Source organism: Panicum virgatum, chromosome 9K (genome assembly GCF_016808335.1).
Source record: "Panicum virgatum strain AP13 chromosome 9K, P.virgatum_v5, whole genome shotgun sequence".
Taxonomy (NCBI): Eukaryota; Viridiplantae; Streptophyta; class Magnoliopsida; order Poales; family Poaceae; genus Panicum; species Panicum virgatum.
In genome coordinates, this window is record NC_053144.1 from 4503908 (window position 1) to 4518061 (window position 14154).

General features: G+C 46.4%; 2 protein-coding genes across 5 annotated transcripts; both read right to left on the reverse strand.

Annotated features, from left to right (window-relative positions):
• Positions 1-3484: 3484 nt before the first annotated feature.
• On the reverse strand, positions 3485-4889 carry LOC120649507 (LOB domain-containing protein 24-like). 3 transcript variants are annotated; one of them, XM_039926320.1, is made up of 3 exons: positions 4633-4889; positions 4177-4388; positions 3485-3970 (listed from the first exon to the last, which is right to left on the reverse strand). In XM_039926320.1, the coding sequence occupies exons 2-3, from the start codon at positions 4369-4371 to the stop codon at positions 3590-3592; spliced, it is 576 nt and encodes a 191-aa protein (XP_039782254.1). In that variant the 5' UTR covers positions 4372-4388; positions 4633-4889; the 3' UTR covers positions 3485-3589. The 3 variants fall into 3 exon arrangements, with proteins under 3 accessions (XP_039782254.1, XP_039782252.1, XP_039782253.1); XM_039926318.1 differs by having other exon boundaries at positions 4177-4448; positions 4633-4888; XM_039926319.1 differs by lacking the exon at positions 4633-4889 and having other exon boundaries at positions 4177-4622.
• Positions 4890-6760: 1871 nt separating this feature from the next.
• On the reverse strand, positions 6761-14094 carry LOC120649508 (probable glutamate carboxypeptidase VP8). Of its 2 annotated transcripts, XM_039926321.1 has the most exons (10): positions 12971-14082; positions 10284-10526; positions 9764-9916; positions 9390-9458; positions 8839-8926; positions 8423-8506; positions 8085-8173; positions 7613-7726; positions 7190-7324; positions 6761-7095 (listed from the first exon to the last, which is right to left on the reverse strand). In XM_039926321.1, the coding sequence occupies exons 1-10, from the start codon at positions 13910-13912 to the stop codon at positions 6871-6873; spliced, it is 2142 nt and encodes a 713-aa protein (XP_039782255.1). In that variant the 5' UTR covers positions 13913-14082; the 3' UTR covers positions 6761-6870. The 2 variants fall into 2 exon arrangements, with proteins under 2 accessions (XP_039782255.1, XP_039782256.1); XM_039926322.1 differs by lacking the exons at positions 6761-7095; positions 7190-7324 and having other exon boundaries at positions 7616-7749; positions 12971-14094.
• Positions 14095-14154: the final 60 nt, after the last annotated feature.

Below are 14154 nucleotides of genomic sequence, written 5' to 3' on the forward strand. Positions count from 1 at the left end.
TTTCTTCCACAGAATCTGAGTATGTTGCCGCTGCTAGCCGCTGCTCCCAGATACTTTGGATGAAACAAACCTTGCAGGATTATGGATTGAGTTTTGGTAGGGTTCCCATCTTTGTAGACAACATGTCCGCTATTAGCATTGCAAAGAACACTGTCTTACACTCCAGAACCAAACACATAGATATCCGGTTCCATTTCCTGTGAGATAACCATGAGAGAGGCCACATAGACTTGTACCATGTCTCTTCAGAGAGGCAAACCGCGGATATCCTAACCAAACCGCTAGAGTAGGACACCTTTGCTCGCTTGCGAGGAGAGCTTGGGGTTTGTTACCCCTTTTGATCGCTAACTTTTCTTTGGTTAGCTTTGTAGGTTTTACTTGTCCTTCTCTTTGTTTTCTAGGTTTGGTAGTTGCATTGTGCATATGCATTGTATATGTTTGCATTTTGTATTGCCTCACTTGTACTAGCATTCTTGTATACACTGCTATGATCTTCTAGTGCCTGCTAGTGTGAGTTGATAAATTTGATCATGTATAGCTTGCTCCACTGTGTATATGACATCATCTGAGTTAAGCTATTTTGATTTGAAAATCTGAAAACATGATCACCCTGTCTTGGCTACTAGCATGTTAGGGCGTGTGGATATGCTTTGCTATCTTATTCATGCAAGTGTAGCCTTTCGTTCAGCAATTCATACTTGAAATGATCTAAATCTGGTAAAATTGCTTGAACTGTTCTTGAAATGGATTGAAAAGATCCAGGTGGGATTGCTTGTCGCACTGATCGAGCTTTCGGGACGGCTCACTTTGCACTTGTGAGAACCCGGGCAAGGCTGTGCATGACTGAAACGAGTGCCTTAAGCTTCTGATTGTCTTTGACATAGGCTTGGCCTCGTTGCTAAGTAAAGCATGACAAGTTTTCAACCCCTGGCATTAAAAATTGATTGATATAATTTGATTGAAAAATGAATGTTTTGCAACATACTTTTGGCTACTTTGGCTCACCTGTATGAATATGATTAGCACTGCTTTTTATTCCCTACTTGTTGGTGCTAGATCATGGGTGATGCTTTTATTTCTCCTAAATTGAACTTGCCTAGCTCTATACTGATATGATATACCCTGTTGAGCTAGACGCAGGTCTTGTTTATGGATGCACACATGCTTGTGACTAGATGTTGCTCATAACCTTGTGTCCCTGAATGCTTTCACTTACACCTCCTGCATTGCATTCATTGCATAGCATCTGTTCAAGGGGAGTCTCAGCTTCAGGGGGAGATTTAGGTCTTTTTAGACTTGATGTGTGCATGTGCCAACAAGGGGGAGAATTTAGGGAGAAGTGATCGAACAAGGGGTAGACTTATTTGTTTTTTGAAAAACTTGTTGTGCACAGGGCTTTGAGAGTGCATCATTTTGGGAGAGTTGCACTTGTGAGAAAGAGGGAAAAACTTTGCTTAGGGAGTTTCTGCTTTGGTTTTGGCTCCTGGTTTCCTCGTTTTCCCTCTGCTTCTTGCATGACTGCGTCGAGCGTTACCTCTGTCTTTGAGGAGTCATGTTTTGGCTTTTGATCGATTGCGTCGAGCCGTTGCCCTTGTCTTAGGGAATTGATCTGTGCTTGAGTAAGTGACTATTCTTGACTTTCTGAGCTTTTTGTCACTTGCTTGAGTTCTTCACTTTATTGCTTCTCTTTTTATCACTTCTCTGCTTTCATGGTGTGTTGACAATGCACTCATCAAGGGGGAGATTGAGGAATGTTGAGTACTCTATCCTGCTTTTGATGAGTGAATTGTCAACCGTGCGGTGTGATCGTACGCTTGGTCTTTGGATTGCAGGTACACAGGCGTCAAGTGTCGACGGGGAGCTACCGTGGAGGTGCTGTGGCCGATGGACCGTGCGGTGGACGGCGGTGAAGGACAGCCGGGACCGGAGCTCGGACCGGGCGGCAGCTGTGGCGTCCACTCCTGGATCGTGGGCGCAAGCGGCGACGGAAGGCGGGTTTCTTGGTTTGCGCCACAAAACCAAGGAGGCGGACGGCTGTTGAAGACGCCAAGTCGTGGAGGCACGAGCGTCGGTCTCGGGACTGACGGAGGCGACGGGCGTCGACGGCGTCTAGGGCCTCGCTGCGGGCGAGGAGGTGATGGGCGTCGGGCGGCGTCTAGGGCCGTCAGAATGCCGAGGCGGGAACAGCGTCTAGGGCCACGGCGTGGAGGCGGGAATCTTCCCGCGCGTGATGTTTTGGCGGTTTTCTCAAAACCGGCCACCCACCCGGGTTTCGCGGACCCTCCAAAACCGCGGACCGGTACTTCGTCGACGTGGTGGCATCGCAGCAAAGACTTCGAGTCGAAGAAAGAAGCTCCGTCGTCGATCGAGTCTGTACAACAGGCTGCTGCCGACCCGACCGGTCTGACCGGTCCCCTGGACCGGTCTGACCGGTCTGGCCGCAACAGCTGGGTATAAAACCCCCCACCAGCCCGTGGCTGGTTGAGTCTCTTGAGTCTTTTTGTTTTCTCTTCGTTTTTCCTTCTCCTTGCCTCTGCTCCAGGTTAGGGCCAAGGACTCCAATGCAAAAGAGGGTTAGGGTTTAGCTAATCTCTCAATTTTAGTGGGTAGGATGATGGGCGGATGGCTCTAGCTTTGTATAGGTGAATTCCTCTGAAACTTATGAATGAAATCTTGTTGAGTTCATCTATGTGTGCTGAGTACTCGTCCTCCCCTTCCTCTCTTGCATTTTTGGCTTGTTTTCCTCTCTTTTGGATGATTCGTGTTTAGAGGAATCGAGCCCTTGGATTCGTGTTTTGCCGGACTCTTTGTGACGATTCCTATGCATCTAGCCTAGTGCCAAACCCCCTGGAATCGCGAGTTCACACGTATTGAAGGTTTTGTGTTCTTGAGAAAACCTCAATCCACTTTGATTTTTCCCGAATTCTCGAGATCCTTTAATCTTTTGGGTGAGATCTCTTGGGGATATGTTCACGGGACCAGTGTGAAGGTATCCTCCAAGTTTCGCTGGATTTGGATTTCGTTTGCTCAAGATTTGCCTTTTGAAGCTTTGGTCTCGAGCTGTCTGGAAGGGACCGGTCTCTGAAACCGGTCTGACCGGTCTGGATTTTTGAATTCCAGCCCGACCGGTCTGATCGGTCTGTGATAGCGGTCAGACCGGTCTGACTCATCAGTGCTGCTGTTTGAGGAGTTTTTTTATTGCTTCCATGAAGTTTTCTAGGGTGTGCTGCTGTGAGATAGGTTGTCCATAGCTATTCTCTCATATCCTAGGTGAAGTGTTTGCGGTGATTTTGGGATATAGGCCGACGGATCGATTTCGAGAGAAATTTTGATCGGCTCCCATTCACCCCCTCTGGTCGCCGGTTCCGGTCCCTCATTTTGATATTGTGCTTAAACTTAGCTGTAAAAATCTTAAAACCATTTAAATGCAAGTGGAAGTGGGGAGTATTTAAATTCTCTCACTGGTACGTAATTCTTGTAGAGATGAGAACAAAATTAGCAGGGAGTACTTTATATTATTAGACTTGATGAAAACTATAGTATTTCAGTTTCTTATGAGCTGGAGCACTGGATCATTTCAGATGCAGCCCTAGTCAGTGTTCATCTCATCATCAACCGGATTAACATCCACGCGGTAATCATCGACAAGCAGGGCATCCAACCCTTGGAACGGATCCTGCTGCATCGCCAGCGCATCGCCCTGCTGCTGCTGCTGCTGCTGCTGCGACAGAGCGGCCTGTGCCGGCGCGTTCAGCTGGGCGGCGCCCACCGCCGGCCGCGCGCGAGCCGCCGCGGCAGCGTGCACGGCGATCTGGGCCTGGGTCCTGGCCAGCTCGCACTGCACGGCTCTGATCTCCCCCTGGAGGCGGCCGACGACCCCCGCGCAGCCGTACACCGGGTCCTGCACCCGCCGGTGCGCCTCCACCGCCATCGCGTCCGCTGCCTTGCCGCGCTCGTGGATTGGGAGGTTCTGCACAGGACAAGAAATGGCGCACACGTAGCTAATGCATGTAAGATCATTCTTAAATTCGAAAGAAAAATGCAAGATCGTTCTGCAGTGTTTCGTTCAAAAGGGAAAAAAAACAATCATTCTACAATGCTTCTATACATGAATTCTGTACGTGCTAATGCTCGATGCTAAACTTCTATTGCTAAGGCTCGTAGCGATCAATTTACCTGGAGCATTCTTGCGACGTTGCTGGCGCCAAAGACCCTCTGCACGCAGGCGTATCTCTGGGGATCCGATGCCGGGAAGTAGGGAGCGAGGATGCAGTCCTGGGAGCACCTCCTGCGCTGGTTCTTGCACGCGGCGCACCGCCTGATGCCCGGGGTGGCAGCAGCAGCAGCTTCCATGTTCGAGCTCGCCGACATGATCTAGCGGGAGATTTCTTTGCAGAGAGGAGGAGAAGATTTTCTGAGAGATTTCGAGGATCCAGCGAAGATACTGGCTGCGGGGAGAGATGTCGTGTTTATGTATAGCATGGGGCTAGAGTAAATGGAAATGTACAAACGGCTAGCAACATTCGAAATGCAAATCCAAAATTTACCATAATTCCTAAGGACTGGGGCAACCCCCGACCGAAATAGAAAGTGTGGGCGATTGGGGAAGCGAGGTAGGCGGCGGCACGTTACCCTTGACGAACTCCTCGAGGTCGGCGGCGCGGAGGGCGGCGACGGCGACGGTGTCCTGCGGCCGGAGCGAAGGCTCGTCGTCGCCGTCGGTGTCCCGCTCCAGATCCCGCAGGCTCGATGGGAACACGAAAGGCGGGTCCATCCAGCCGCGAGCGGGCGGGCGGGCGGACGCCGGCGAGCGGAGGAGGGGGGGTCGTGGGGAGCTGAGGGGTCTGGGTTGGGGAAGGGGAGGGAGGACCCACGTGTCATAGGTGAAGGTGCCGCTTGCCACGAGTGGCTTGAATACACGGCTACTCGGCTAGCTAGTAGTCAACGGTCACTACACGCCTAGATTGCCTGATAGGTAGGGCCCTCCATGTTTATGACCCAAGAGTAAAGGGATTGAACTTTGAAGTCACCTAAACTTCACACATATGTCAACACGCGATGCATATTTTTCGTTCTGACCAGATGTGAGCGGGCTACGAATTTGTAGTTTGGTTTGCTACCAAATTTTGCCATGCTAAAATCAGGGAGTGCTAATAAAATTTGACTATCTATTAGTTTGTGTCTAAAAAATTAGACATTTTGATCAAAATCATGGTAAGTTACTCAATACTTCTTAAACTTTACAAGAGAAAAAAGTATTAGTTAGCACTAAACCAAACGAACATCTAAGCTTCTTATCAACAATTTGGCATGGCTTGATTTTCACAAACCAATATATTAGCTTGCTTTGATTTTGGCATGGCAAAAGTTAGTAGCAGATAAGTTCTTACAGTCCTATCACACCCGAACTACTTTTTTTTTCCACTGAAAAAAGGAGATGCATAGACTATTGGGGGTCACTCTTCAGTCCTCACTCCCTATAGCCGAAGGAGGTGTCGCCGGCGACGTCGAGGGTCACGGCGCTCTTGTACCTCGCCTTGTACTTGTACTCCTCCTTGATCCTCGTACGGCCCCAGCCTCAAGATGGATTACCTGATCATCTGTAAAACGCACTGGGTGTCAGTGCTACACATGTCCTTGGAGGTTCAATAGCTACCCATGCCGGGAAAGATGAAGTTTTGCTGCTCCACCGGCACGTTAGGTCTGGGCTTAGTGTTGTGGGGGCCCAAAAACAGCACACGGGATTGTCTCTCTCTTCTTTATTTTTTTTCTTTTTAAAAGGGAAAGGTAGAGGACTGAGTACTGACGCCGCATGGTAAAGATGCGTTTATGTATTGGACATAGGGTGGCAAATGACTGTGCCTTCCTGAACCAGGGGAGTTCCCTTGCTCCTGCTGCCTACGATTAGCCAGCCTTGCGGCGGTCAAAATTTAGAAAATATTTGGATTTATGGACTAAACTTTGGTCCTAAAGTTTAATTCATTAGGTGATGTAAACAGATAGACTAAACTTCGAACTAAAGATTAGTTATATCCCAACCAAAATTTAGTCCATTAGTCCGTAGAACCCACCTAATTCGGACTAAAATTTAGTTTCACCTATTTATGTTTCAAATGATTTCTCATCTAAATTTTAGTCCATGGATCCAAATATGTATACACTAAAGTTCAATCTAAAAAAGGTTTAGCTCATTTTTTATATATTATTTTTGGAGAAATTTTGCAATGATTGAAAAAATAAGAGCCGCCCATCTGATAAAATCTTATGGTGGTGAAGGCAGGAAGTACCCAGAAGTACCTCGATAAAGTACCTGGTACTTTCAAAATATGGGACCAAGTACCAAAACTAGTGGGATCAAGTACTGATTTAATTTAATTTCCATATATCAACGGCCAGGAAAAATTCAAGAAAATAAGTACCTGAAAGTAACGTTTGATACTTTACAATCAGTGTAAAAGAGCTCTTATTTTTGAGCTAAGGATGATTAAAGATTGAATTAGATTATGAAGGGAGCATTAGGGTCGTTACCACCTCTAATTGGATGAGTGATGGTTGTATATATAATAAACTCGACCGGAAAGGTACGTCCCATCATATTACGTTAACAGGAAGCAACCAGCTTTCCCGTTGAGAAAACCTTCCAAACCCTAACCACCTGAAATCTGTTGCCACATGGAGTCGAACCTAGAATCTAAAGAATGCTACTAGAGCCACCTAATTAATTCAGCTAGAGACCAGTTCGCAGTGATGGTTGTATATATGAAGTGACAACGGCTCTCTTTCTCCTGGCAAAGGAAAAATGTTGCTCTTCCACTGAAACGCATTATAACATTTCATGGTAAGACCAACCATTTTATTTACAAACACAGCTCATGGAGTCACCACGGAACTAAATTTTGACTGTTCGCTTTGCCTACTGAATTCACCTCTAAGAACCCTCGCCGCCCTTTGAATTGCACGGGAGACTTTCCACACTTCATGCCGAATTGCCACCTCTCGTTCTTTGGCACTCAGGTTGCCCGACCGAGAGATGGCGTCCGCGATCCCAGGGAAGAATGATAGCTTGCTTTCGTAGTCCTCCGGAGGTGAGTACAGCTGGGAAAATGTGTGTCGACTTGAACTTTCACCGAAGGAAAATAATGCAGAGGGAGAGTAAAGTCCTTTTCAATTTTGAAGAAGCGTTGCTTACCAGGTGCTTGAACCATCCTCTTCCTTTAAGCCCTTCCGCCTGCAAGAAGCTTCTTTCAGCAAGCAGGAGGCGATCGTTCAACACTCGCCTTCTTATCCTAGCGTGCTCATCATATAAATCTACCTGCTGAAGTTTCTGGATTTGGGTTCCAAACCAACAAAGGAGCACGTGATTGATTAGCACAAGAGTTTCGTATATCAATTAGAAACTGGAATAGAAACTATGTCATCAAGCACCAGATTGTGAAATATTGAATGAGACTATTCAAATGATAAGTCGTCGTTACAAGTTCAATGTGTCAGGCATCCAGATGATAAACTCTGGTAGCCTAAAAAGTCTATTATCCAAATCAAGCAAAGATGCAAATTTGTTTAAGCTTTGGACTACCTGAATACATGAAAACAGAAGCACGGTAAATAGTACCTGCGCCTCCTTCAGAACTTCCATAGCTGCATCAGAAAGATCACTGATGAATCCATTCATCAAATTGACTGCTTGACTATTATTCATCAGGGCAGAAAGTGCATTTGTATGCTCCTGTGTAATTGTAAATTTCAATCCTATGTTAAAATACAGATAATAAATATGCTGTATTGGCTACTGAGAGGAAATTGGTTTGGTGGTGGTTCTATGTAACATTTGAGCTCTCATGGATAAAATTCACTTAAATTGGAAATCTCCTTGTCCTAAAATGAAAATGAAAAATCTATCATTGGCACTGAAGTTGTAGATTCAACCACCAAGTTGGATATACCATCCACGATGCTGCACATGTATTTGGTGGTATTCTCCAATTCATACATCTTTGCAATGGTAGAAATCAAGTGTGTATAAATAACCCACTAACAAAAGGGAGTGAATAGCTAAATTATATGAATGCTTAGAGTCAATGTACCTGTAATTGTGAAGCGTAAACCTGATAATCAAAAGGTAGGACGGGATCATCTGCCAAGCGAAGGGCTAACAGTCCCCAAATTTCTGTGACTGGTGAAGCAGGAAAACTATATGAGCACTCCAAGGATTACTTAAACAAATGCTAGCAATACATTATTTCGACAGACCAAACTTTTGAAAATTGTAGAGTATGTAGCTAGCTTTATAGGCAAAGTTCATTCTTCTTGTTGACCCCTTCGGTACCAGTACACTCAATCATGATATCAAGCAGCAATATCACAAGTGCTGCAACCTTCTGCTCTAAAAAAAGGCATTTTCACAAACTATGTTGTTGCTTACTAGCCAAATGACGAAGAAACAATGGATCTCCATGCTTTTCCATCCAATTATAAGAGTCGAGAGCAGTGTGGTAACCAGGAAATTCTGCATTAGCATTACATTGGTTAGCGATGACGATTACCAGCCATTTTATAAGAACATGAGCAAGATAGGACAAAATAGAGCAAAAGGAGAATTGTGTGTGCCAACTTTAAGGTGAACCGTTGAAAAAATATTAAGAAATAAATGATAGGCACCCATAGCCTCAAAGCCAGTTGTACAGTTCAGACAAAAAAAATTAAAAATGGTTAGATTATAGGATCCTCAAGAGAAGTTCCAGCAAAACTGATCTACATTAGCAACTGCAGGTTTAAACATGTTAAAATCTCCAGGATGTTGTTCCTTTTCTGGAAAGCATCTGTTCTGTTTTGACGTACCTTTTCCATAGTACAAGTCTACAGAGGGAATTCCAGCATGATGTAGAAATGGAGCGAAGTCAGAATCAGTTCTGGCAAGTCTTTCTATCTGCAGAATTGATATTCTTTAGAAAATAGAAGGAACAAATATAAGGCAAGTACAGCTGTGATACTATACGAAATGATTTAGCTTTTTCTGTAAAGAATAAACATTAAGTCAAGCAGATATGGGAGCGATAAAAAAACTGGGAGAAAGCAAAAGGGAGTTATAGGCAAAATTGGATTTAAAGAGCGTGCAGAACCAAATAAGCTATGCCATACTCTATGCATTTAGTCTAAGCAGGTCATGAATTAGTGACAAAAGTGAAAAAAAAAGCAAAGGAAAATGTAGGCCAGTCTCCTTTTCTTGGTGGTGGTGATGGTGGTAGAGGAATTTTTAAGATTATAATACACAAGGTTGGTCAAATAAGTACAGAAGGTGCATCAACGACCTATATTGTGCATTGCTCAACTGTGGTGTAACTGGACATCTCTACATATGCGGAACAAATTTTGAACTTCTTAATTCTTACACTGATGCCGCCATTCATTTCATTCCATGTATCATGAACCATCTTTCCCATGACGTCCGGATCCTTTACCTGGAAAAATAGAAGTTTCAAAAATAGTCTCGTGTATCCATTCTGGAAGTCAAGCTTAACTGTACTGCAGACAATTGCACTAGAATAATTAATAATTTCGAGTACTACTATTGCTCAAGGTCCCAAGCTAAGTTGTTTCGAACACATACAAGAGGATAGATGATGCTACGATTATAAAAACATTCTGGCAATAATAAATAATTTTGCTACAACATGATTTCAGACCCTAGCTAGTTACGTGAAATGTGAATACACTTTCTAGTTTAGAAAACAGAAACATACAAGAGTGCAATAAAAAAGTATACCTGTCTTGTAATATCAACCAAGAGTTTGTCCAATTGAGGAGTAGAGCCAGCAAAAAACCCCACACCTTGCACAGCACAATCAACATTCAAGTAAGCTACAGCTTTCGACTGCAGATCTGCGAGGTTCTCTTCGACCCATTCAGTTGATCCAATCTGGAAAAAGGAACCTTCAAAATGCAGACAAAATAAGAGCAACAAGAAGTAAAGCTAACAACTAGATAGCACACAAAACCTGACCTGATCTAACAGCAGAAAAAAGGCATTCCATAGATGAACCAAAGGCAGAAAATTATCCAGAAATTCTCATTCTGATAATATTGAATTGCAACACCAATTAAATTACAACACTGCTATCCAGTATCTGCTATGTATTATAAAAAGCCGTTTAGTGTCATTTATGGTTTAAACATTAAACATGGCTTAATTGTCTAATGTTAAGAGTATATCTAAGTCTGCTTTTGGTTATATACCTCACGTTTATCCAGTAACGTCTTATTGTGTTTCTTTCATGTCTACTTACCATCCCAAACTCTTCAGCGTCCCAGCTACAAAGAATGATGGACCTCCGCGGTTTCCATCCTGACTGCAGCATTATTCCAAGACGCCGAGCAATGTCAAGAAGTGAAGCTGTCCCACTGTTAGGGTCAACTGCTCCATAAGTCCATGCATCTCTGTGGTTACCAAGTATCACGTAACGGTCAGGTTCTTGAGACCCTTTTATGACACCAAAAATGTCATGTATCTTTTCAAACTTCCTGTCCTCCTTAAACAAAGAGATAAGAGCAATCACAGTCTGACTATCTAGAAAGTGCAAGTACAGAACTTTCAACAATATGAAAGTGTACAGAACATAATTACGCAGATGCCATACCATAGGTAACAATGATGAAAACTTGCATTTTAAAACACTGTTCAGATGAACAAATTATACTTCACAACAGCAAAAACCACAGCACAGTGTTTTCAAATCGTCTAGTCGGACCTAGTCGCCATGGGACCGATCAGACGACTAGTCGCGATTAGTCGTCGATCAGGCCGATTAGTCGAGCCTAGTCGGTCCTAGTCGTCTGCCTAGTCGTCCTATGTGTCCCAGGACCGATATGATATATGTACTACATATTACTTAATAAAAAGCAAGCATGAAGGCAACAATGATGGTCGATTTTTCACTTATTTGTGAGAGATGATTTGTGAACTGTCCAGAACTCTGTATTTCTGTCCCATAGTCCGTATTCCTGTCTCTCAGCCTCTATATACCAAAAAAACTAATGGGCCACCTTGCCAGCCCATCACCGGCCGAGGCCCACAACTCAAACAGCCCACAAAACAATCTCAAGTCTGATCATTTTCCAACCTGATCGGTGCGACTAGTCGACGACTAGTCGGACGACTAGAAAACTAGTCGCCCAGACCTACTCGGTGTCCCTTATCGGGGTCACTGGACCGATAAGCCCGACTAGATAACATGGCCACAGCACGTCGATTTATGGACTTCCATGCCATTAAAAAGTCACACGGTTCAAGTACAAGGTGACGAGGGCATGGTATAGAATAAACACAATGCAGTGGCAAAAAATGTCAACAACAACAGGACAAAGGCCAAAAACAAAATACTGCTTGCAAAACCTGTGGCATTTAAATACATGTTCATAGCTCTAATTTGATTCAGGGAAGGGCTTCGCCCTAGGAAGCAGTTGGAACACCATCAGGAAATCTGATAATTTATATAGCGTAAATTATTCCTCCTCTTCTTCTGGCATTGTGGCCATGTGTACTGGAGTGCTGATTAAGTAATTTATGCAGTACACAAACTAAATAAGATGATTATTTCAGGAGTTAGGATCTGATGATTCTAAAACCAATCACCTAGTTTGGTATCTAATAACAGATAAAACCATAAATCCATGGGATCATGACACCAGTGGTGGAGCTTCATTGAGGCTAAAAAAAGAAGAAAAAACAGGCTACACAGCCATGACAATGAGCCAGCATCAAATTTACTCTATTGCTTATGGATCTCCATTACTGCCTTGACTATAAATAGACCGATTATTACTACCTCCTCCTAATTTATCAATAAAATTGAACCAGGCTCAGAGCCCACTGTGTAGACTACACGGGACTGTTGGGTACAACTCCGTATGGAAGTGAGCCAAACTAGAATACAGCTGCTGTTTGGTACACTATAAGGGTAAGTCCAGACTCTAGAGATCCATGAAACAATACCACCAAAATTGTCTTAAGTTGATGAGAAATTGGATACTGAAGTTACCCAATCGAATAATAATTTTCTCCCAAATAACTGTAGCAAGTGTGCGATTTAAGCAATAGTTACCTACCGATAATTCCATAGGTAGAAGCACCCAAATATAGACAGACAATCCAGTACGCTTATAACAGAAGAAACAAGCTATCTATACGGGCCATGTTTGGTTCTCTGCGCTAGTGAGTGCTAGGAAATTTTGACCGCTAATTACGGTGTTAAATAAAGTCAATTTACAAAACCAACTTCAGAACCTCTGCGCTAGGAACCCTGAAGAATCTAATGAGGCCTTTGACCGCGTGATTAGATGATGGTTACTGTAGCATCACTGTAGCCAATAATCGATTACTTACCATCATTAGATTCGTCGCGAAAAGTTATATCCATCCCTAAAAAGGTTTTGCAAATAGACTTTATTTAACACTCCATGCATGCGAGATTCCTTTCTCGGCTTGTGTGCGCTAGGAGAACCAAACAGGGCCACTGTACTAAGCTAACGTCAATTCACTGCCTGCAAAAGATTCCAATCGAGACAAATCAAACATGCAATATGACTTCTTCATAAACATTGGAAGAGTGTGTAGGCCGCGTTTAGTTCGCGAAAAGTTGGGCGAAAAGTTAATGTAGCACGTTTTCGTTGTTACTTGACAAATAATGTCCAATCATGAACTAATTAGGCTTAAAAGATTCATCTCGTGCTAATCAGTTAAACTGTGTAATTAGTTATTTTTTCAAATACATTTAACATTTCATGCATGTGTCGAAAGATTTGATGTGACGGGTACTGTAGGAAAAATTTTGGGAACTAAACGGGGCCGTAGTAGTATGATAAAAAGCAATCTACATATTGCGTTTTGGATCTAGCTGTCCATCCTGTTTGTCCGTATACATGTCGTCTTGTCGTCTTCAATCATGCAGAAACAGGACCAAGCAACAAGTCATACCTGATACGTGAAGTTGACCAATGTGGGGCCCGGTCCAACGCCACCGGCGTCCACCCCGAGCCCGGCCTGCCACTCCGCCGGTATGGAGGGGCCGCCAAGGCTTCGAATGATTGCTAACGCCGTTTCGGCCGACACCGGCATTGAGGGGATCTTGGGGAAGCGCCGCTTGACTGCCTCATCGTCGAACCCCAAACGCTCAGCCCCGCCGGCGGCTGCCCACCCGGGGGTGAGCGGGTCCCCGGGGCCGCCGAGCAGAACGACGCCTCTCTCTACGCCCCCGTCCGCGCGTCCCGCAATGAGCACGGCGACGGCGCCCTTCTCCGCTGCCCGCGCCACCACCCCGCCCCGATACCCGCCCCCGCGCCGCGCCACGGCGACGCGGCCGCGCACGCCCACCCCGAGCCTCTCGAGCGCGGCGTAGTCCTCCTCGCGGCCGAGGTTGACGAACACCGCCTCCGCGACGGCCCCGCCGGACGGCGCGTACGCGTGGTAGGGCGGCACGAGGCGGCGCCCCTCGTCGGCGGGCTCCTCCAGCGACAGGCGCGCGAGCGGGGACCCGTCGGACCGGAGCAGCGCGAGGGAGGAGGCGCGGCCGGGGTACGAGAGCAGCGGCGCGTACTCGCGCGTTAGGGTTTGGAGCCCCGCGGCGCGGAGCCGCCCGAGCACGTGCGCGGCGGCGGGGCCCGCCGCGGGCGTCCCCGCGAGGTGCGGCCCCGCGGTGAGCGCGCGGAGGTCGGCCGCGATGCTCGCGTTGCCCCCCGCGGACAGCGAGAGGAAGAGCGCGGCGGGGTCACGGACGGGGAGTCGGGCGGCGGCGGCCTTCGCCGGCGGTCCCGCGGGGCGGCGGCGGAGGACGAGCAGCGAGAAGAGGAGCAGCAGCCCGAAGGCGATGACGAGCCGGACGGAGCCCGGGGGCAGGCGGGCCAGGACAGCGTGCGGCATTCCGCAGGCCTGGCGCGGCGGACCGCCGGGGGCGGCTTGGGGGCGGCGGCGGCGAGCGAGCGAGCGAGTGGAGTGGTCAGTGGAGCCGAGCGCTGGGCCTACCGGCCGGCCTATTGCTTCGGTGCGTGGCGCCGTGCGCGGCGGCTTTACGTCCCGGTGAGGCCTTTCCGTTACCACTCGCGGCCACCGCACTTCGTCGGAGATTCTGGGATGCTGTTGGTGCTCGTCCGCGCGGCACGCTT

Bases quoted from the DNA above. Each gene is read 5' to 3' on its own strand.
- LOC120649508 (XM_039926321.1), bottom strand. From the start codon at position 13,912: ATGCCGCACGCTGTCCTGGCCCGCCTGCCCCCGGGCTCCGTCCGGCTC. The intron at 7,727-8,084 runs GTACATTGACTC...ACAATTACACAG, and splicing joins TTTACGCTTCACAATTACAG to GAGCATACAAATGCACTTTC. The intron at 7,096-7,189 runs GTAAGCAACGCT...ACATTTTCCCAG, and splicing joins GAGGATGGTTCAAGCACCTG to CTGTACTCACCTCCGGAGGA.
- LOC120649507 (XM_039926320.1), bottom strand. From the start codon at position 4,371: ATGTCGGCGAGCTCGAACATGGAAGCTGCTGCTGCTGCCACCCCGGGC. The intron at 3,971-4,176 runs GTAAATTGATCG...TGTCCTGTGCAG, and splicing joins ACGTCGCAAGAATGCTCCAG to AACCTCCCAATCCACGAGCG.